We start from the raw sequence: 23,764 nt of genomic DNA on the forward strand, positions 1-23,764 counted from the left end.
AATTAGTTGTCATATATATATTATATATATATATATATATATATATATATATATATATATATATATATATATATATATATATATATATATATATATATATATATATATATAAGCTTCTTTCCTCAATACAAATGCTTCGTAGACAAATTTTGCCAGGTTATATATAATTTTGATATTTCTACCTGAAGACAGATTTACCAAAGACTGTTGATTTGGATATCGAAATGGCCATTGTGGTAGAAATTTCCCCTATGATAATGTAGTCACCCTAACATTGTATGACTAAATTCTGAGGCAAAACCAAGGAGGGAGGGCGGTTTACAAAACAAACGAATTATATATTCCATAATATTCAAATAAGGTGTCAGTTGTAAATATGAATGAACAAGAACAAAATTTGACCCATCAATACTTCTTTATTTTTTTTCATAATTTATTTTTAAAATGTGGTTACACTATACAGTATATAGCGACTCAGTGACAAGGGCCCCTTAGGTCACCCGTTAACTTAACGAAGAAAAAATATTGGGGAATGATATCTAATTACATGGCAAACGTTTAAACTCACGACAAAGGTAACCTTGTTTTGATATTATGATCATACAGAACAATTTTTGGGAATGAATACATGTATTTTATTTACTTTGCCGAAACCTTTTTTTCAGTTTATATCATTTTGGTTGCCATATATAGTAATGATATATTTAATCTTTATAACACCATTGGATATATGGTACCGTGAGAAAATTATGGTCTAAAGTATATGTGACGATAATAGGTTTGTGAGGAGAGCATAGTTTAGATTAGTCAAATGGTGAAACATGAATGGCGACTGGGAAAACCAGCCATGTTTAATGAATACACTATGAAAGACAGACTTTTTAAAAGATAAACTCAACTAGAGTCAAGAGTATGAAGTTTAATGAATTGAAATTGAATTTAAATAGTCAATGTCATTACTGTGATTCATGATATCACTAATCAATTCACATCACCTTTATTCCTTGCCCTTATTGTATTTATTTGACCACCCTAAAATTGATAAAAACTGGATAATTCCATTGTCATTGAATGATGACCTGATTTTTAACTACCATGGAAATCAGGAATTGTTTGACTGTTTATTAATGTCCATATATAGATAATTATGACATGAAAAGTCACAGTCGTCTGTTATTGTTATTGTGCAAGATACGCTGTGACGTGGCGCCCTCACACATCTGTCAACTTCTCTCACTCAGAGGGAAGGCCGGTGAGGGCGAAATGAATGTCCAAGTCACCTGTGTGCTGAATCATGCATACATGGTTGATCTTTACACAAGAAGCACACAATGTACTGAAGCCTCTATTAGTGTTCATGATTTAATCATTCGTAGAAATCTCTCAATTGAGGTACAAATATTACAGGTGTCTTCTAAATGACAATAGCAGTAAAGGAAATTAAAATCAGCTTGCGTAGAGCACACACGACTTCAATATTAATGAGTTGTAATGAATGGGAAATATGATTTAGCAAAACGTTAAGTGTGCTTGGATCAAAAGAATGGTCCAGAAGATGAATGGAGGAAATGTGTACTCGAAAAGAATTATTTATCTTTCAATTTTCAGGCAGACCACTTCATACCACCAGTAAGGCTTTCCGGCTTCATCCTTTGGTGCCAGAGAACAGAATAGTTGGTAGGCATCTTCCATAAATTCGGCATGCAGTTCAAATGGTATATAATCGAGATGTCCGAGAAGAGGTTTTAAAAAACCTGTGAAAAATACAGATGCAGTAAAAATATGTCTGTCTGTCTGTCTGTCTCTGTAGGTATGTATGTATGCATGTATGTATGTATGTATGTATGTATGTATGTATGTATGTATGTATATATGTATGTATGTATGTATGTGTGTGTGTGTGTGTGTGTGTGTGTGTGTATGGATGGATGGATGTATGCATGCATGCATGAGTGTATGTGTATATGCGAATACACACATGCATGTATATATTTACAAATTGTTATCTATGCATTGTGCGTACTATCATGATAAAGTTTTTAAGCGAAATATATCTGTATTAATTTATTGTCCCATGTTTCTCTCTTTAGAAACAATCCGTTTTGAGTACTTGCAGGTCTAGTCATATTTAGTAGGTTATAATAAGATCAGCTTTGACATGTTTAACAATATTCCTAATTTCATCTTTAAGCAAACATCGAAGTTCATTTTCCCACCTTTATGTTCAGCAACGGACTCAAACTTAAATTTCGGCGATTCCCTCGAACTTGAAACAACTTTAAATCCAATTTCGTTTACCATTTCATTCAAATCTTGGAGCGAACCAGGATAGGGGAATAAGCCGGGTTTGAAGTTCTGTATTGAAAAAAATGAGAGAACTTCTATGAGTATATCGACGTTGAAACCAATGTAAATGTAGACATCTAAGCTTACCATTTTGATAACGGTAGACATTTCGTATCGGTATCACGGTTTATAATTATATTTAACTTAATCTCGCTTTATATAACATCAAGTGGAATAATGCTTGTAGCCATCAAATACATAATTCTATAAATATATTTAACCATGTCTACGGTGGCAATCCTTAATTCTTCACATGGAAATTCATTCGTACTGATAAAGAATTATATGACAGTAATATTTGCCTCGAGGCACATGTTTTAAAGTTATTGACTACATACATTTTGTACTTCTATCTATGTCAAGAGATTGACCCACTCTACAGAGCACATCACCTTAGTGACAAAAGAACCTATAAGGGGAGGGAGGAGGGGTGTCATAGTTCATTTACAACACGCTTCCTTTGTTTAAGGTAGTTATATTATAGTGTAATTTCTGTTATTAGAGGTATCTATACTTTCATCATAAAAATCAAATGCAGTATATGTACTCAAATATTTGGAATACAAATGGGGGGGGGGGGGCTTCCGATAGGATAACTCAGAGTTGAAGCACCTTTTGGAGAATTTGTTATTTCTAACAGTAATGTCTGATTGTGAAACCATATCTTACCACAACTATCTATTCATGTGATCACAAAAAGTGCTTCAGTCATTCACTCATTTTATGAAATATCGATATCATACTTTATATTTCTGTTGCCAATATGAGTATATGTGTCATCCCTTAAGTTTTTAATCCTGCAGTGACATATTTATAGTTATTGTAATAAGATATTAATACACCAAGATTCACAGTACACAAATAAAAATATGAATATATGAAAATATGTCTTGTTCATATTTGATATATATTGCCGCTTTTTACAATTCGAATAAAGGGAGTGCCACTAACAATGACAATACGGCATCTTTCATACCTCAAGATAGTCCTTCCAACGCGGAAGGTCACAACATTCATAGTACACGGAGGTGAACGTATCCTGCGGGTCCTTCATCATGAATAAAGCGTTGAATAAACCAGACGGTCGTAAACACCAGTAAGCCTTTCTGAATACTTGTTTTATGTCTTCGATCCAGTGAAGCGCTCCCATCGATATGACCTTTGTGAAAGAGTTTTTGAACTCTATGCATGATTCCTGTAGTCTGGTAGCATCGGCTACGGCGTATCGAGTTTTGTTCATCACAGAATTGTTGTGATTTGCTATGTCGATGGCAGTCTCAGAAATATCAATACCTTTAAATTGGACACATAAAGAAATAAACGGAATGGTGACGTTACATTTACTTTTACCCAAGTCACTTATGGTGAAAAAAACGGAAATGTTCATATAGTCCAACCACATTGTACAATACAAACTAATTTTACTATGCATTTAGTCTCTTAAAAGAGATGTAAGCAACCCAGACCAAGTCCGTCTTTGTAGTTCAACATTTGCAGGAAAAACGTTTTTATTGTAAATACTATTAGTTAGTTATTGTACACAAAACACAATAGACACATGAGCAGACTAGCCATGATGCAGGGTGATTTATATTTTAAAAACATATACATGATGTGACGTTTAACGTGAAGTCTTGATTTGCTTTCTTCAACAAATATTTTCTTAATATTTTGTAGTGGTGTAAACTTGTTAACTGCTTCATGTAGTATAGAGTTAAAGCTGCTCCAACATTGTTCTGTGCTACAATCTTTGAATGTTGTATCCAAGTATATTTTTGTTGTAGTGAATTCTTCATTGCTGTATAATCTGCTCTATTGTAGTTTGGTGTTTGCGAAACGTTCTCGGGAATGGATATTTTAACAATTACTTTCCACTATTTCTTAAATGATCTGCGACCCACACTTCTTCAAACATGTTGGATTCAGAGGTCAATACTAAGTCGAGGATGGAGTCATCCCTAGTTGGCAAGGACAAATGCTGAGTGAGAAAGCAATCCATAGTAGTATCCAGAAATGTCTGGCCTTTAGTTGATTCTGCTGTCAGTCGACCCCAATTTATGAACGGGTAGTCAAAATCTCTCATACATAGTCTCTTTCCTAATTATAAGCTCCTCTCTTAATTAATTTTCTATCTATCTCACGTCGTTTAGAAGTAAGCTCTGGGGCGTTCGAGATATTCACATTCTTGTATACTTTGTTTGATGACTTCGAGAAGTTTTTGGCTTTCAGAAAAATTTTACGCATTTTTGTTTTCCTATCTCTCAGTTTAATCTTCAGTACCGTAGTCTAGGTAGTTATCTACTTTTAGTTGTTTTCTTCAGGCCAGTGGGTAGTATTGCCATCTCTGTCACATCTAAATCATCCAGCCCAATATCAGCTAAAAGCCCGCTTGTATTTTCCATCTCAATCATACCCTGGTTTACCATGTCTTCGTTCGGTTCTGGTTAATTTTTTTTGGGTTCCCTGTATTACCGTGACATTAAAAACTAGTTGTTCAACTTCACTTCTATATGTTGACTCTTTGTAGCTCTGGAATTCCCAGTTCTCTTAAATACTGTATACCAGATCTAAACTTTCCAGTCGCACCTGAAAGTTATCCATTACGTACAGCTTCGCTGATCATGATCCTTTGTCGCAGCCTTTGCAATACCAGCCGTGTATCGTGTTGTCAAAGTCAGTAGACGTTAAAACTTCATAGAGTTCACTTGATGCACTTTGACATTTCGTATGAAAGAGTGACACCCACACTCCTCCATATTTACTATTCACTTCTTCGCTGCATGCTCTACAGTTACGAACTTTTTTCAATAAATAAATCTAGGGCAGCCTATCACTTCTTGTGGGTGCAGGCGGTCGCCATCTTGGACTGTCACACTCATTCTTTGAATGCAAAACTGGTATTATGTACAACCCTTCATGTATGCATTTGATTTACAATAACATGTTTACACTTTCCTCTTTTTTAATCAGAAAAAAAACTAGTATAACTATAAGTTATTTACTATGAACAATTTCCAAACAGAATTCCAGGATTTTCACACATAATATATCTTGTAAACGATTTGAATGTATATCACACAAGGGACTGAACTACATCGAGGACTATGTATATAACTCTTACCTAGCTACGACTTCAAATCAAAATCAAACGAAGAGACAATTTAACAAAGCTGTTGTTGAGGTTGTGACAAATTGAATATCACTTTAGCGTACAAACAGCGAGAAGAACTTATAATTAGCGACGAAGCCACCAATATGCTGTCATAGACTTTTGGAAAAAAAGAAACCCGATTTGATATAACTTACCGACGACACACCGTATATTATCACGGCTTGCTATATGCTTGACCAGTTCCCCTGTTCCACATCCAATATCCAAGACATTGTCACCGTCTATCCAGTCATCTTTCCATAAAGATGACAAATCCAGTCCCATCCTACATACCTGTGGCCTGTTTTTTAGATAATCTTCCCTGTGTACCTCGTTCATGTTGAATTTACTAATTATAGTTATTTACATGTAAAATGATATGGCGTACCTGTGCGTCGACCTTTGTACACCATTCGTGTTTGTCAATGAATAGAGATAGGCTGAAGTCTGTAAGGTGAAAAATGACTTGTCAAGTAAATACGAATGAATATATTAACCTTTCGCCTCTGCCATTAATATATAGTAGGAAATGAATATTCAAAGTAGTTGATTTCTGATAGATAGATAGTAGAGAGAGAGAGAGAGAGAGAGAGAGAGAGAGAGAGAGAGAGAGAGAGAGAGAGAGAGAGAGAGAGAGATAATGTAATACATTTGATGTCACCGTGACATATTAACAAAACCAAGGAGGAAGGGCGGTTTACAAAACAAACTAATCATATATTCCAACATATGCAAATTAGTTGTCATATATATTATATATATATACATATATATATATATATATATATATATATATATATATATATATATATATATATATATATATATATATATATAAGCTTCTTTCCTCAATACAAATGCTTCGTAGACAAATTTTGCCAGGTTATATATAATTTTGATATTTCTACCTGAAGACAGATTTACCAAAGACTGTTGATTTGGATATCGAAATGGCCATTGTGGTAGAAATTTCCCCTATGATAATGTAGTCACCCTAACATTGTATGACTAAATTCTGAGGCAAAACCAAGGAGGGAGGGCGGTTTACAAAACAAACGAATTATATATTCCATAATATGCAAATAAGGTGTCAGTTGTAAATATGAATGAACAAGAACAAAATTTGACCCATCAATACTTCTTTATTTTTTTTCATAATTTATTTTTAAAATGTGGTTACACTATACAGTATATAGCGACTCAGTGACAAGGGCCCCTTAGGTCACTCGTTAACTTAACGAAGAAAAAATATTGGGGAATGATATCTAATTACATGGCAAACGTTTAAACTCACGACAAAGGTAACCTTGTTTTGATATTATGATCATACAGAACAATTTTTGGGAATGAATACATGTATTTTATTTACTTTGCCGAAACCCTTTTTTCAGTTTATATCATTTTGGTTGCCATATATAGTAATGATATATTTAATCTTTATAACACCATTGGATATATGGTACCGTGAGAAAATTATGGTCTAAAGTATATGTGACGATAATAGGTTTGTGAGGAGAGCATAGTTTAGATTAGTCAAATGGTGAAACATGAATGGCGAATGGGAAAACCAGCCATGTTTAATGAATACACTATGAAAGACAGACTTTTTAAAAGATAAACTCAACTAGAGTCAAGAGTATGAAGTTTAATGAATTGAAATTGAATTTAAAGAGTCAATGTCATTACTGTGATTCATGATATCAATAACTCAATTCACATCACCTTTATTCCTTGCCCTTATTGTATTTATTTGACCACCCTAAAATTGATAAAAACTGGATAATTCCATTGTCATTGAATGATGACCTGATTCTTAACTACCATGGAAATCACAAATTGTTTGACTGTTAATTAATGTCCATATATAGATAATTATGACATGAAAAGTCACAGTCGTCTGTTATTGTTAGTGTGCAAGATACGCAGTGACGTGGCGCCCTCACACATCGCTCAACCTCTCTCACTCAGAGTGAAGGCCGGTGAGGGCGAAATGAATGTCCAAGTCATCTGTGTGCTGAATCATGCATACATGGTTGATCTTTACACAAGAAGCACACAATGTACTGAAGCCTCTATTAGTGTTCATGATTTAATTATTCGTAGAAATCTCTCAATTGAGGTACAAATATTACAGGTGTCTTCAAAATGACAATAGCAGTGAAGGAAATTAAAATCAGCTTGCTTAGAGCACACACGACTTCAATATTAATGAGTTGTAATGAATGGTAAATATGATTTAGCAAAACGTTAAGTGTGCTTGGATCAAAAGAATGGTCCAGAAGATGAATGGAGGAAATGTGTACTCGAAAAGAATTATTTATCTTTCAATTTTCAGGCAGACCACTTCATACCACCAGTAAGGCTTTCCGGCTTCATCCTTTGGTGCCAGAGAACAGAATAGTTGGTAGGCATCTTCCATAAATTCGGCATGCAGTTCAAATGGTATATAATCGAGATGTCCGAGAAGAGGTTTTAAAAAACCTGTGAAAAATACAGATCCAGTAAAAATATGTCTGTCTGTCTGTCTGTCTCTGTAGGTATGTATGTATGTATGTATGTATGTATGTATGTATGTATGTATGTATGTATGTATGTATGTATGTATGTACGTACGCACGTATGTATGTATATGTATGTATGTATGTGTGTGTGTGTATGTATGTATGTATGCATGTGTGTGTGTATGTATGTATGTATGTATGTATGTATGTATGTATGTATGTATGTATGTATGTATGGATGGATGGATGGATGGATGGATGGATGGATGGATGGATGTATTGATGCATACATGAGTGTATGTATGTGCGAATACACACATGCATGTATATATTTACAAATTGTTATCTATGCATTGTGCCTACTATCATGATAAAGTTTTTAAGCGAAATACATCTGTATTAATTTATTGTCCCATGTTTCTCGCTTTAGAAACAATCTATTTTGAGTACTTGCAGGTCTAGTCATATTTAGTAGGTTATAATAAGTTCAGCTTTGACATGTTTAATAATATTCCTAATTTCATCTTTAAGCAAACATCGAAGTTCATTTTCCCACCTTTATGTTCAGCAACGGACTCAAACTTAAATTTCGGCCATTCCCTCCAACTTGCAAGAACTTTAAATCCAATTTCGTTGACCATTTCATTGAAATCTTGTAGCGAACCAGGATAGGGGAATAAGCCGGGTTTGAAGTTCTGTATTGAAAAAAATAGGATAACTCAGAGTTGAAGCACCTTTTGGAGAATTTGTTATTTCTAACAGTAATGTCTGATTGTGAAACCATATCTTACCACAACTATCTATTCATGTGATCACAAAAAGTGCTTCAGTCATTCACTCATTTTATGAAATATCGATATCATACTTTATATTTCTGTTGCCAATATGAGTATATGTGTCATCCCTTAAGTTTTTAATCCTGCAGTGACATATTTATAGTTATTGTAATAAGATATTAATACACCAAGATTCACAGTACACAAATAAAAATATGAATATATGAAAATATGTCTTGTTCATATTTGATATATATTGCCGCTTTTTACAATTCGAATAAAGGGAGTGCCACTAACAATGACAATACGGCATCTTTCATACCTCAAGATAGTCCTTCCAACGCGGAAGGTCACAACATCCATAGTACACGGAGGTGAACGTATCCTGCGGGTCCTTCATCATGAATAAAGCGTTGAATAAACCAGACGGTCGTAAACACCAGTAAGCATTTCTGAACACTTGTTTTATGTCTTCGATCCAGTGAAGCGCTATCACCGATATGACCTTTGTGAAAGAGTTTTTGAACTCTGTGCAGGATTCCTGTAGTCTGGTAGCATCGGCTACGATGTATCGAGTTTTGTTTACCACAGAATTGTTGCGATTTGCTATGTCGATGGCAGTCTCAGAAATATCAATACCTTTAAATTGGACACATAAAGAAATAAACGGAATGGTGACATTTACTTTACTCAAGTCACTTATGGTGAAAAAAACGGAAACGTTCATATAGTCCAACCACATTGTACAATACTTGCCTTACCAGGTCAGCGTATGAGCAGAAAGAGCAAACATGCATGGAAATTCAAATGCAGTTTGGATTTTTAAAATGTTAAACTAACTTTACTATGCATTTAGTCTCTTAAAAGAGATGTAAGCAACCCAGACCAAGTCCGTCTTTGTAGTTCAACATTTTCAGGAAAACGTTTTTATTGTAATTAGGTAGTTATTGTACACAAAACACAATAGACACATGAGCAGGCTAACCATGATGCAGGGTGATTTATTCTTATAAAATACTTATAAAACATATACACGATGTGACGTTTAACGTGAAGTTAATAATGTGATTGCCATAGTTGTAAATTAACCAGGGCAGGGAAGAAAGCCTCAAAGGCTCGTATAATCCCTTGTAGTGTTCATGTACTGGTCCAGTCTAATTTTAAAGTCCACAACAGTATTGGCTTGGATGCTGTTCAAATGTGATATGACGCGCTGTGTGAAGAAGTTTTTTTCCCTTTTTTGTGCATGGGTGTCCTCTTGCTCTCTTCATTTGGTAATGTTTGAATGATAGCCCGTGGTCAATTTTGTCAAATCCCTTAATGAAACGAAACACGCGAAGTCTCCACTCCTCCTTTCCTTCAATGTATTGATGTTATCTGCATAATTTAAATATCTAAGTTCTGGTATTATTTTTGTCGCTCTCATTTGAATCTTCTTGAGGAGGTCAATGTCCTTTTTATAGTGTGGGTTCCAAAACTGAACAGCATATTTGATGTGTGGTCTGACTAAAGAGTTGAACAGCTTCATGATAAAGAATTTTGATTTGACTGTGCGAAATATTCCGTTTGATGAAAATTGTCACAATCCGCCAGAGAATTAACAATTGAATACAGCTTGTATCATCTGCAAACTTCAGTGTGAAAGACAACACTACATCATCAATGTCATTAATGTATATCAAAAATAAAATAGGTCCTAGTACAGATCCTTGGGGTACACCACTGGTGACAGCTGACCACTTGGATGCAGTTCCATTCAATACTGTACTTCGGTTAACCAGTTCTGAATCCATACACTGATCTTCCTTGTTACGCCGTTTGCTTGTAGCTTTGGCATTAGTCTTGCATGAGGAACCTTATCAAAGGCCTTACTAAAGTCAAGGTATGCTATGTCTATTTGGGTTTCCTTCATTAACTGATTTCGTTACAAACTCAAAGAACACAAGGAAATTTGACACACATGATTTGCTTTTGGTTAACTCATACTGACTCCTTCTGATGAGCGAGTATTTCTCTAAGTGTTCCTCATGGCATTTCTTATCAAGATTTCCAATATATACTTTAAATAGAGTGGATGTGCGATGTGCTGGCCTGTATTTACCGGCATAGTAGTGTTTTGGCCCTTCTTGTAAATTGGAGTAACATTTGCTTGTCCCCATATTCTTGGAATACATCCGTCTTTTAATGACAAGTTGAAAATCAAAGTGATAGGTGTTTCAAGTTCTGTAACAAGTTCTGTCAGTACTCTTGGGTGTATGTTGTCAGGACCTGGGGTTTTATTTGGATTGAGTTCAGTAAGTTGGTTGTGTACGTCTACTGTTTATGTCAAGGTGCGATAGCCACTCATTCTGATCATTGGGAAGAAGTTCTGCTTGTGTAAAACCGTCTCTATCTTCCTAGGTAAAGACTGAACTAAAAAATGCGTTTAGTGTCTCTGTAGCTCCAAGTCCGAGTTTATAACTTTTCCTGTTTGGTCCTTCAATGAGGCAACTGAGTCCTTTGTATTCTGCTTTCTTCATACATATGCGTAGAAACTCTTTGAATCCTTTGTTATGTTTTCACTTATTACTTATTTTCAAACTGGCGTTTAGCACGACGAATTTCTCCATTCACTATTACTTGGGATTGTCTGTATGGTGGAAGTCATTAGAGTCTTTAGTACAGGCTTATTTCTTCCATGCATGATATTTTGTCTTGATGTGCTTTAACACTTTATTTATTCAGCCACAGTGGTTGCCTTCTTCAGCAAATACTTTCTTGATATGTTGTAGTGGTGTGAAGTTGTTAACTGTTTCATGTAGTATAGAGTGAAAGCTTCTCCAACATTGTTCTGTGTTACAATCTTTGAATGTTGTATCCAAGTATATTTTTGTTGCAGAGTATTCTTCATTGATGTATAATCTGCTCTATTGTAGTTTGGTGTTTGCGAAATGTTCTCTGGAATGGATATTTTAACAATTACTTTCCACAGTATGATTGCATGATCACTATTTCTTAAATGATCTCTCACCCACACTTCTTCATCCATGTTGGATTCACAGGTCAATACTAAGTCGAGGATGGAGTCATCCCTATTTGGCAAGGACAAATGCTGAGTGAGAAAGCAATCCTTATTAGTATCCAGAAATGTCTGGCATTCAATTGATTGTGCTGTCATCAGTCGACCCCAATTTATGGACGGGGAGTTAAATTTCTCATACATAGTATACTTTCACTGTTTTCTTTGGACGTAGATTATTATGTTCATCACAATTTTTTTCTGCCAGAGCTTGGATTTGTTTAACAGACACCAATAATTAAATTGCCTTTATGGTACATTTTAACTCACACCATACACTCCCTTCAAAAACCACTTTTTGACAGGTCTTCTCTATTGTTGATTACAAAACAGTCTTTTACATGTATTAGTACACCACCACCTTTCCTTCCATACCTAGCCTTTCCTAACATATTGTATCTTTGGAGATTTAGTTCAGCAGTTCTATTTTCCTTTGTGGCCCAGGATGCAGTCAAACCAATAATGTCAGGTTGTAGTGCATTTACTACAGCTTCAAATTCACCAAAAGTATTTAGCAGACTTCTGGCATTTATACAAAAAACATCGTAGGCTGCTCACATTTTCCTATAAATTCTCTTGAAAATTACTTGAGTATATATTATTTACACAACACTGAAGATTTACTTTTATTCTTGTCAGTTAATAGTTTTTTGATATATCTCTTTCAACTCTGTGCTGATTGGTGACACTTCTACTTTTACATATCTTGACGTTCACTTCCCCTTTCTCTTTCCTACTTTTAAGCTCCTTTCTTAATTAATTTTCTATCTATCTCACGTTGTTTAGAAGTAAGGTCTGGGGCGCTCGAGATATACACATTCTTGTATACTTTGTTTGATGACTTCGAGAAGTTCTTGGCTTTCTGGAAACTTTTACGCATTGTTTTCATATCTATTAGTTTAATCTTCAGTACCGTAGTCTAGGTAGTTATCTACTTTTAGTTGTTTTCTTCAGGCCAGTGGGTAGTATTGACATCTCTGTCACATCTACGTCATCCAGCCCAATATCAGCTAAAAGCTCGCTTGTATTTTCCATCTCACTCATACCCTGGTTTACCATGTCTTCGTTCGATTGTGGTTAATTTTCTTTTGGTTCCCTGTATTACTTTAAAAACTAGTTGTTCAACTTCACTTCTATATGTTGACTCTTTGTAGCTGTGGAATTCCCAGTTCTCTTAAATACTGTACACCAGATCTAAACTTTCCAGTCGCACCTGAAAGTTATCCATTACGTTCAGCTTCGCTGATCATGATCCTTTTTCGCAGCCTTTGCAATACTAGCCGTGTATCGTGTTGCCAAAGTCAGTAGACGTTAAAATTGCATAGAGTTCACTTGATGCACTTTGACATTTCGTATGAAAGAGTGACACCCACACTCCGCACTGTAGAGTATCATATTTACTACTCACTTCTTCTCTTCATGTTCTACAGTTACGAACTTTTTTCAATAAATAAATCTACCGCAGCCTATCACTACTTGTGGGTGCAGGCGGCCGCCATCTTGGACTGTCATACTAGTTCTTTGAAAGCAAAACTGGTATTATGTACAACCCTTAATGTATGCATTTGATTTACAATAACATGTTTACACTTTCCTCTTTTTTAATCAGAAAAAAACTAGTATAAGTTATTTACTATGAACAATTTCCAAACAGAATTCCAGGATTTTCACACATATTATATCTTGTAAACGATTTGAATGTATATCACACAAGGGACTGAACTACATCGAGGACTATTTATATAACTCTTACCTAGCTACGACTTCAAATCAAAATCAAACGAAGAGACAATTTAACAAAGCTGTTGTTGAGATTGTGACAAAATGAATATCACTTTAGTGTACAAACAGCGAGAAGAACTTATAATTAGCGACGAAGCCACCAATATGCGCATGCTGTCATAGAGTTTTGGAAAAAAAGAAACCCGATTTGATAACTTACCGACGACACACCGTATATTATCACGACTTGCTATATGCTTGACCAGTTCCCCTGTTCCACATCCGATATCCAGGACATTGTCACCGTCTATCCAGTCATCTTTCCATAAAGACAACAAATCCAGTCCCATCCTACATACCTGTGGCCTGTGTTTTAGATAATCTTCCCTGTGTACCTCGTTCATGTTGAAATTACTAATTATAGTTATTTACACGTAAAATGATATGGCGTACCTGTGCGTCGACCTTTGTTCACCATTCGCGTTTGTCAATGAATAGATATAGGCTGAAGTCTGTAAAGTGAAAAATGACTTGTCAAGTAAATACGAATGAATATATTAACCTTTCAGGTGTACTTGTTCCGCCTCTGCCATTAATATATAGTAGGAAATGAATATTCAAAGTAGTTGATTTCTGATAGATAGAGAGAAAGAGAGAGAGAGAGAGAGAGAGAGATAGAGAGATAATGTAATACATTTGACGTCACCGTGACATATTAACAAAACCAAGGAGGAAGGGCGGTTTACAAAACAAACTAATCATATATTCCAACATATGCAAATTAGTTGTCATATACATATATATATATATATATATATATATATATATATATATATATATATATATATATATATATATATATATATATATGTATGTATGTATATATAAGCTTCTTTCCTCAATACAAATGCTTTGTAGACAAATTTTGCCAGGTTATATATAATTTTGATATTTCTACCTGAAGACAGATTTACCAAAGACTGTTGACTTGTATATCGAAATGAACATTGTGGTAGAAATTTCCCCTATGATAATGTAGTCACCCTGACATTGTATGACCAAATTCTGAGGCAAAACCAAGGAGGGAGGGCGGTTTATAAAACAAACGAATTATATATTCCATAATATGCAAATAAGGTGTCAATTGTAAATATGAATGAAAAAGAACAAAATTTGACCCATCAATACTTTTTTATTTTTTTTCATAATTTTTTTTTAAAATGTGGTTACACTATATAGTATATATAGACTCAGTGACAAGGGCCCCTTAGGTCACTCGTTAACTGAACGAAGAAAAATATTGGGGTATGATATCTAATTACATGGCAAACGTTTAAACTCACGACAAAGGTAACCTTGTTTTGATATTATGATCATACAGAACAATTTTTGGGAATGAATACATGCATTTTTATTTACTTTGCCGAAACATTTTTTTCACTTGATATAATTTTGGTTGCGATAGTAATGATATATTTAAGATTTGTAACATCATTGGATATATGGTACCCTGAGAAAATTATGGTCTAAATTATGTGTGACCATAATAGCTTGGTGAGGAGAGCATAGTTTAGATTAGTCAATTTGTGAACCATGAATGTATGGTGACTGGGAAAACCAGCCATGTTTTATGACTATGAAAGACAGACTTTTTAAAAGATAAACTCAACTAGAGTCAAGAGTATGAAGTTTAATTAATTGAAATTGAATTTAAAGAGTCAATGTCATTACTGTGATTCATGATATCAATAACTCAATTCACATCACCTTTATTCCTTGCCCTTATTGTATTTATTTGACCACCCTAAAATTGATAAAAACTGGATAATTCCATTGTCATTGAATGATGACCTGATTCTTAACTACCATGGAAGTCACAAATTGTTTGACTGTTAATTAATGTCCATATATAGATAATTATGACATGTAAAGTCACAGTCGTCTGTTGTTGTTAATGTGTGTAAGATACGCAGTGACGTGGCGCCCTCACACATCGGTCAACCTCTCTCACTCAGAGGGAAGGCCGGTGAGGGCGAAATGAATGTCCAAGTCATCTGTGTGCTGAATCATGCATACATGGTTGATCTTTACACAAGAAGCACACAATGTACTGAAGCCTCTATTAGTGTTCATGATTTAATCATTCATAGCAATCTCTCAATTGAGGTACAAATATTACAGGTGTCTTCAAAATGACAATAGCAGTAAAGGAAATTAAAATCAGCTTGCGTAGAGCACACACGACTTCAATATTAATGAGTTGTAATGAATGGGAAATATGATTTAGCAAAACGTGTGCTTGGATCAAAAGAATGGTCCAGAAGATGAATGGAGGAAATGTGTACTCGAAAAGAATTATTTATCTTTCAATTTTCAGGCAGACCACTTCATACCACCAGTAAGGCTTTCCGGCTTCATCCTTTGGTGCCAGAGAACAGAATAGTTGGTAGGCATCTTCCATAAATTCGGCATGCAGTTCAAATGGTATATAATCGAGATGTCCGAGAAGAGGTTTTAAAAAACCTGTGAAAAATACAGATCCAGTAAAAATATGTCTGTCTGTCTGTCTGTCTGTCTGTCTGTCTGTCTGTCTGTCTGTCTGTCTGTCTGTCTGTCTCTGTATGTATGTATGTATGTATGTATGTATGTATGTATGTATGTATGTATGTATGTATGTATGTATGTATGTATGTATGTATGTATGTACGTACGTACGTACGTACTACGTACGTATGTATATGTATGTATGTATGCATGTGTGTGTGTATGTATGTATGTATGTATGTATGTATGTATGTATGTATGTATGTATGGATGGATGAATGGATGTATTGATGCATGCATGAGTGTATGTATGTGCGAATACACACATGCATGTATATATTTACAAATTGTTATCTATGCATTGTGCGTACTATCATGATAAAGTTTTTAAGCGAAATACATCTGTATTAATTTATTGTCCCATGTTTCTCGCTTTAGAAACAATCTGTTTTGAGTACTTGCATGTCTAGTCATATTTAGTAGGTTATAATATATCAGCTTTGACATGTTTGACAATATTCCTAATTTCATCTTGAAGCAAACATCGAAGTTCATTTTCCCACCTTTATGTTCAGCAACGGACTCAAACTTAAATTTCGGCCATTCCCTCCAACTTGCAAGAACTTTAAATCCAATTTCGTTGACCATTTCATTCAAATCTTGTAGCGAACCAGGATAGGGGAATAAGCCGGGTTTGAAGTTCTGTATTGAAAAAAATGAGAGAACTTCTATGAATATATTGACATTGAAACCTATGTAAATGTAGACATCTAAGCTTACCATTTTGATAACAGTAGATATCTAGTATCAGTATATATCACGGTTTATAATTATATTTAACTTAATCTCGCTTTATATAACATCAAGTGGAATAATGCTTGTAGCCATCAAATACATAATTCTATAAATATATTTAACCATGTCTACGGTGGCAATCCTTAATTCTTCACATGGAAATTCATTCGTACTGATAAAGAATTATATGACAGTAATATTTGCCTCGAGGCACATGTTTTAAAGTTATTGACTACATACATTTTGTACTTCTATCTATGTCAAGAGATTGACCCACTCTACAGAGCACATCACCTTAGTGACAAAAGAACCTATAAGGGGAGGGAGGAGGGGTGTCATAGTTCATTTACAACACGCTTCCTTTGTTTAAGGTAGTTATATTATAGTGTAATTTCTGTTATTAGAGGTATCTATACTTTCATCATAAAAATCAAATGCAGTATATGTACTCAAATATTTGGAATACAAATGGGGGGGGGGGGGCTTCCGATAGGATAACTCAGAGTTGAAGCACCTTTTGGAGAATTTGTTATTTCTAACAGTAATGTCTGATTGTGAAACCATATCTTACCACAACTATCTATTCATGTGATCACAAAAAGTGCTTCAGTCATTCACTCATTTTATGAAATATCGATATCATACTTTATATTTCTGTTGCCAATATGAGTATATGTGTCATCCCTTAAGTTTTTAATCCTGCAGTGACATATTTATAGTTATTGTAATAAGATATTAATACACCAAGATTCACAGTACACAAATAAAAATATGAATATATGAAAATATGTCTTGTTCATATTTGATATATATTGCCGCTTTTTACAATTCGAATAAAGGGAGTGCCACTAACAATGACAATACGGCATCTTTCATACCTCAAGATAGTCCTTCCAACGCGGAAGGTCACAACATCCATAGTACACGGAGGTGAACGTATCCTGCGGGTCCTTCATCATGAATAAAGCGTTGAATAAACCAGACGGTCGTAAACACCAGTAAGCATTTCTGAACACTTGTTTTATGTCTTCGATCCAGTGAAGCGCTATCACCGATATGACCTTTGTGAAAAAGTTTTTGAACTCTGTGCAGGATTCCTGTAGTCTGGTAGCATCGGCTACGACGTATCGAGTTTTGTTTACCACAGAATTGTTGCGATTTGCTATGTCGATGGCAGTCTCAGAAATATCAATACCTTTAAATTGGACACATAAAGAAATAAACGGAATGGTGACGTTACATTTACTTTTACCCAAGTCACTTATGGTGAAAAAACGGAAACGTTCATATAGTCCAACCACATTGTACAATACTTGCCTTACCAGGTCAGCGTATGAGCAGAAAGAGCAAACATGCATGGAAATTCAAATGCAGTTTGGATTTTTAAAATGTTAAACTAACTTTACTATGCATTTAGTCTCTTAAAAGAGATGTAAGCAACCCAGACCAAGTCCGTCTCTGTAGTTCAACATTTTCAGGAAAACGTTTTTATTGTAATTAGTTAGTTATTGTACACAAAACACAATAGACACATGAGCAGACTAGCCATGATGCAGGGTGATTTATATTTTAAAGATAAAAACATGATGTGACGTTTAACGTGAAGTTAATAATGTGATTGCCATAGTTGTAAATTAACCAGGGCAGGGAAGAAAGCCTCAAAGGCTCGTATAATCCCTTGTAGTGTTCATGTACTGGTCCAGTCTAATTTTAAAGTCCACAACAGTATTGGCTTGGATGCTGTTCAAATGTGATATGACGCGCTGTGTGAAGAAGTTTTTTTCCCTTTTTGTGCATGGGTGTCCTCTTGCTCTCTTCATTTGGTGATGTTTGAATGATAGCCCGTGGTCAATTTTGTCAAATCCCTTAATGAAACGAAACACGCGAAGTCTCCACTCCTCCTTTCCTTCAATGTATTGATGTTATCTGCATAATTTAAATATCTAAGTTCTGGTATCATTTTTTGTCGCTCTCCTTTGAATCTTCTTGAGGAGGTCAATGTCCTTTTTTATAGTGTGGGTTCCAAAACTGAACAGCATATTTGATGTGTGGTCTGACTAAAGAGTTGAACAGCTGCATGATAAAGAATTTTGATTTGACTGTGCGAAATATTCCGTTTGATGAAAATTGTCACAATCCGCCAGAGAATTAACAATTGAATACAGCTTGTATCATCTGCAAACTTCAGTGTGAAAGACAACACTACATCATCAATGTCATTAATGTATATCAAAAATAAAATAGGTCCCAGTACAGATCATTGGGGTACACCACTGGTGACAGCTGACCACTTGGATGCAGTTCCATTCAATACTGTACTTCTTTTAACCAGTTCTGAATCCATACACTGATCTTCCTTGTTACGCCGTGTGCTTGTAGCTTTGGTATTAGTCTTGCATGAGGAACCTTATCAAAGGCCTTACTAAAGTCAAGGTATGCTATGTCTATTTGGGTTTCCTTCATTAACTGATTTCGTTACAAACTCAAAGAACACAAGGAAATTTGACACACATGATTTGCTTTTGGTGAACTCATACTCACTCCTTCTGATGAGCGAGTATTTCTCTAAGTGTTCCTCGTGGCATTTCTTATCACGGTTTCCAATATATACTTTAAATAGAGTGGATGTGCGATGTGCTGGCCTGTAGGTACCAGCATAGTAGTGTTTTGGCCCTTCTTGTAAATTGGAGTAACATTTGCTTGTCCCCATATTCTTGGAATACATCCGTCTTTTAATGACAAGTTGAAAATCAAAGTGATAGGTGTTTCAAGTTCTGTAACAAGTTCTGTCAGTACTCTTGGGTGTATGTTGTCAGGACCTGGGGTTTTACTTGGATTGAGTTCAGTATGTTGGTTGTGTACATCTACTGTTTATGTCAAGGTGCGATAGCCACTCATTCTGATCATTGGGAAGAAGTTCTGCTTGTGTAAAACCGTCTCTATCTTCCTGGGTAAAGACTGAACTAAAAAATGCGTTTAGTGTCTCTGTAGCTCCAAGTCCGAGTTTATAACTTTTCCTGTTTGGTCCTTCAATGAGGCAACTGAGTCCTTTGTATTCTGCTTTCTTCATACATATGCGTAGAAACTCTTTGAATCCTTTGTTATGTTTTCACTTCTTGCTTATTTTCAAACTGGCGTTTAGCACGACGAATTTCTCTATTCACTATTACTTGGGATTGTTTGTTTGTATGGTGGAAGTCATTAGAGTCTTCAGTACAGGCTTATTTCTTCCATGCATGGTATTTTGTCTTGATGTGCTTTAACACTTTATTTATTCAGCCACAGTGGTTGCCTTCTTCAGCAAATACTTTCATAATATGTTGTAGCGGTGTGAACTTGTTAACTGTTTCTTGTGGGTGCGGGCGGCCGCCATCTTGGACTGTCACACTAGTTCTTTGAAAAAAAATGGTATTATGTACAACCCTTCATGTATGCATTTGATGTACAATAACATGTTTACACTTTCCTTTTTTAATCATAAAAACCTAGTATAAGTTATTTATTATGATCAATTTCCAAAAAGAATTCCAGGATTTTCACATATAATATATCTTGTAAACGATTTGAATGTATATCACACAAGGGACTGAACTACATCGAGGACTATCATACCGAGCTACGCCTTCAAATCAAAATCAAAGGAAGAGACAATTTAACAAAGCTGTTGTTGAGATTGTGACAAAATGAATATCACTTTAGTGTACAAACAGCGAGAAGAACTTATAATTAGCGAAGAAGCCACCAATATGCTGTCATAGACGTTTGGAAAAAAAGAAACCCGATTTGATAACTTACCGACGACACACCGTACATTATCACGGCTTGCTATACGCTTGGCCAGTTCCCCTGTTCCACATCCAATATCCAGGACACTGTCACCGTCGTCTATCCAGTCATCTTTCCATAAAGACAACATATCCAGTGCCGCAATATTTACCTGTGGCCTGTTTTTTAGATAATCTTCCCTGTGTACCTCGTTCATGTTGAATTTACTAATTATAGTTATTTACACGTAAAATGATAAGGCGTACCTGTGCGTCGACCTTTGTACACCATTTGCGTTTGTCAATGAATAGATATAGGCTGAAGTCTGTAAAGTGAAAAATGACTTGTCAAGTAAATACGAATGAATATATTAACCTTTCAGGTGTACTTGTTCCGCCTCTGCCATAAATATATAACAGGAAATGAGCATTCAAAGTATTAGCGAGTTGTTGATTTCTGAGAGAGAGAGAGAGAGCGAGAAAGAGAGAGAGAGAGAGAGAGAGAGAGAGAGAGAGAGAGAGAGAGAGAGAGAGAGAGAGAGAGAGAGAGAGAGAGAGAGAGAGAGAGAGAGAGAGATAATGTAATACATTTGACGTCACCGTGACATATTAGCAAAACCAAGGAGGAAGGGCGGTTTACAAAACAAACTAATCATATATTCCAAAATATGCAAATTAGTTGTCATATATATATATATATATATATATATATATCAGCTTCCTTCCTCAATACAATGTTTCGTAGACAAATTTTGCCAGGTTATATATAATTTTAACATTTCTACTTGAAAAAAGATTTACCAAAGACTGTTGACTTGGATATCGAAATGGCCATTGTGGTAGTAATTTTCCCCTATGATAATGTAGTCACCATGACATTGTATTAGCAAAACACTAAGGAGGGACGGCAGTTTACAAAACAAACGATTTATATATTCCATAATATGCAAATTAGGTGTCAATTGTAAATATGAATGAACAAGAACAAAATCTGACCATCAATACTACATCAATACTATTTTTTTCATACTTTATTTTAAAAATGTGGTTACACTCTATAGCGACTCAGTGACAAGGACCCCTTAGGTCACTCGTATTGGTTGAATGAAGAAAAATATTGGGGAATGATAACTAATTACATGGCAAACGTTAAACTCACGACAACGGTAACCTTGCTCTCTTCATTTGGTGATGTTTGAATGATAGCCCGTGGTCAATTTTGTCAAATCCCTTAATGAAACGAAACACGCGAAGTCTCCACTCCTCCTTTCCTTCAATGTATTGATGTTATCTGCATAATTTAAATATCTAAGATCTGGTATCATTTTTGTCGCTCTCCTTTGAATCTTCTTGACGAGGTCAATGTCCTTTTTATAGTGTGGGTTCCAAAACTGAACAGCATATTTGATGTGTGGTCTGACTAAAGAGTTGAACAGCTTCATGATGAAGAATTTTGATTTGACTGTGCGAAATATTCCGTTTGATGAAAATTGTCACAATCCGCCAGAGAATTAACAATTGAATACAGCTTGTATCATCTGCAAACTTCAGTGTGAAAGACAGCACTACATGTACATCATCAATGTCATTAATGTATATCAAAAATAAAATAGGTCCTAGTACAGATCCTTGGGGTACACCACTGGTGACAGCTGACCACTTGGATGCAGTTCCATTCAATACTGTACTTCGGTTAACCAGTTCGGAATCCATACACTGATCTTCCTTGTTATTCCGTGTGCTTGTAGCTTTAGCATTAGTCTTGCATGAGGAACCTTATCAAAGGCCTTACTAAAGTCAAGGTATGCTATGTCTATTTGGGTTTCCTTCATCCACTGATTTTGCTACAAACTGAAAGAACACAAGGGAATTTGACACACATGATTTGCTTTTGGTTAACTCATACTGACTCCTTCTGATGAGCGAGTATTTCTCTAAGTATTCCTCATGGCATTTCTTATCAAGGTTTCCAATACTTTAAATAGTATGAATGTGCGATGTGCTGGCCTGTAGTTACCAGCATAGTAGTGTTTTGGCCCCTTCTTGTAAACTTGAGTAACATTTGCTTGTCCCCATACTCTTCGAATACATCCTTTTTTTAATGACATGTTGAAAATCAAAGTGATAGGTATTTCGATTTCTGTAACAAGTTCTGTCAGTACTCTTGGGTGTATGTTGTCAGGACCTTTTGTTTTACTTGGACTGAGTTCAGTAATTTGGTTGTGTACATCTACTGTTTATGTCAAGGTGCGATAGCCATTAATTCTGATCATTGGGTTCTATTTTTGTAAAACTGTCCCTGTCTTCCTGGGTAAAGACTGAACTAAAAAATGCGTTTAGTGTCTTTGCAGCTCCAAGTCCGAGTCTATAACTTTTCCTGTTTGGTCCTTCAATGAGACAACTGAGTCCTTTGGTTTATGCTTTCTTCATACATATGCGTAGAAGCTCTTTGAATCCTTTGTTATGTTTTCACTTATTACATATGGCGTTTAGCACAACGAACTTAGCACGAGGATGGATTCATCCCTATTTGGCAAGGACAAATGCTGAGTGAGAAAGCAATCCTTATTAGTATCCAGAAATGTCTGGCCTTCAATTGATTCTGCTGTCAGTCGACCCTAATTTATGGACGGGTAGAAAATCTCTCACACATAGTATACATTCACTGTTTTCTTTGGACGTAGATTATTATGTTCAAAACAACTTTTTTCTGTCATCAGATCTTGGATTTCTGTAACAGACACCAATAATTTAATTCTCTTCATGGTTACATTTACCTCGCACCATATACTCCCTTCAAAAACCACTTTTTGACAGGTCTTCTCTATTGCTGATTACAAAACAGTCTTTTACATGTATTAGTACACCACCACCTTTCCTTCCATACCTAGCCTTTCCTAACATATTGTATCTTTGGAGATTTAGTTCAGCAGTTGTATTTTCCTTTGTGGCCCAGGATTCAGTCAAACCAATAATGTCAGGTTGTAGTGCATTTACTACAGCTTCAAATTCACCAAAATTATTTAGCAGACTTCTGGCATTTATACAAAAACCATCGTAGGCTGCTCACATTTTCCTATACATTCTCTTGAAAATTACTTGAGTAT

At 35.3% G+C, this 23,764-nt stretch overlaps 3 protein-coding genes across 3 annotated transcripts; all 3 read right to left on the reverse strand.

Moving 5' to 3' along the window:
• Window positions 1–1,590: 1,590 nt before the first annotated feature.
• On the reverse strand, window positions 1,591–5,836 carry LOC144444304 (juvenile hormone acid O-methyltransferase-like). The gene is made up of 4 exons (XM_078133717.1): window positions 5,653–5,836; window positions 3,323–3,639; window positions 2,217–2,355; window positions 1,591–1,754 (listed from the first exon to the last, which is right to left on the reverse strand). Exons 1-4 carry the CDS (start codon window positions 5,834–5,836, stop codon window positions 1,591–1,593), a joined length of 804 nt encoding a protein of 267 aa, XP_077989843.1.
• A 1,978-nt stretch (window positions 5,837–7,814) lies between these two features.
• LOC144444305 (juvenile hormone acid O-methyltransferase-like) lies at window positions 7,815–14,020 on the reverse strand. Its single transcript, XM_078133719.1, has 4 exons — window positions 13,775–14,020; window positions 9,097–9,413; window positions 8,555–8,693; window positions 7,815–7,978 (listed from the first exon to the last, which is right to left on the reverse strand). Exons 1-4 carry the CDS (start codon window positions 13,956–13,958, stop codon window positions 7,815–7,817), a joined length of 804 nt encoding a protein of 267 aa, XP_077989845.1. The 5' UTR covers window positions 13,959–14,020.
• A 3,745-nt stretch (window positions 14,021–17,765) lies between these two features.
• LOC144444306 (malonyl-[acyl-carrier protein] O-methyltransferase-like) lies at window positions 17,766–20,875 on the reverse strand. Its single transcript, XM_078133720.1, has 2 exons — window positions 20,689–20,875; window positions 17,766–18,088 (listed from the first exon to the last, which is right to left on the reverse strand). The coding sequence occupies exons 1-2, from the start codon at window positions 20,873–20,875 to the stop codon at window positions 17,766–17,768; spliced, it is 510 nt and encodes a 169-aa protein (XP_077989846.1).
• Window positions 20,876–23,764: the final 2,889 nt, after the last annotated feature.

Source organism: Glandiceps talaboti, chromosome 13 (genome assembly GCF_964340395.1).
Source record: "Glandiceps talaboti chromosome 13, keGlaTala1.1, whole genome shotgun sequence".
Taxonomy (NCBI): Eukaryota; Metazoa; Hemichordata; class Enteropneusta; family Spengelidae; genus Glandiceps; species Glandiceps talaboti.

Excerpts from the sequence above, each read along its gene's own strand:
- LOC144444304 (XM_078133717.1), bottom strand. The coding sequence starts at position 5,836 with ATGAACGAGGTACACAGGGAAGATTATCTAAAAAACAGGCCACAGGTA. Across the intron at positions 2,356-3,322 it reads GTTGGAAGGACTATCTTGAG|AACTTCAAACCCGGCTTATT; the intron begins GTATGAAAGATG and ends TTTTCAATACAG. Across the intron at positions 1,755-2,216 it reads GTCCGTTGCTGAACATAAAG|GTTTTTTAAAACCTCTTCTC; the intron begins GTGGGAAAATGA and ends TATTTTTCACAG.
- LOC144444305 (XM_078133719.1), bottom strand. The coding sequence starts at position 13,958 with ATGAACGAGGTACACAGGGAAGATTATCTAAAACACAGGCCACAGGTA. Across the intron at positions 8,694-9,096 it reads GTTGGAAGGACTATCTTGAG|AACTTCAAACCCGGCTTATT; the intron begins GTATGAAAGATG and ends TTTTCAATACAG. Across the intron at positions 7,979-8,554 it reads GTCCGTTGCTGAACATAAAG|GTTTTTTAAAACCTCTTCTC; the intron begins GTGGGAAAATGA and ends TATTTTTCACAG.
- LOC144444306 (XM_078133720.1), bottom strand. The coding sequence starts at position 20,875 with ATGAACGAGGTACACAGGGAAGATTATCTAAAAAACAGGCCACAGGTA. Across the intron at positions 18,089-20,688 it reads TAATGTACGGTGTGTCGTCG|GTATTGATATTTCTGAGACT; the intron begins GTAAGTTATCAA and ends TCCAATTTAAAG.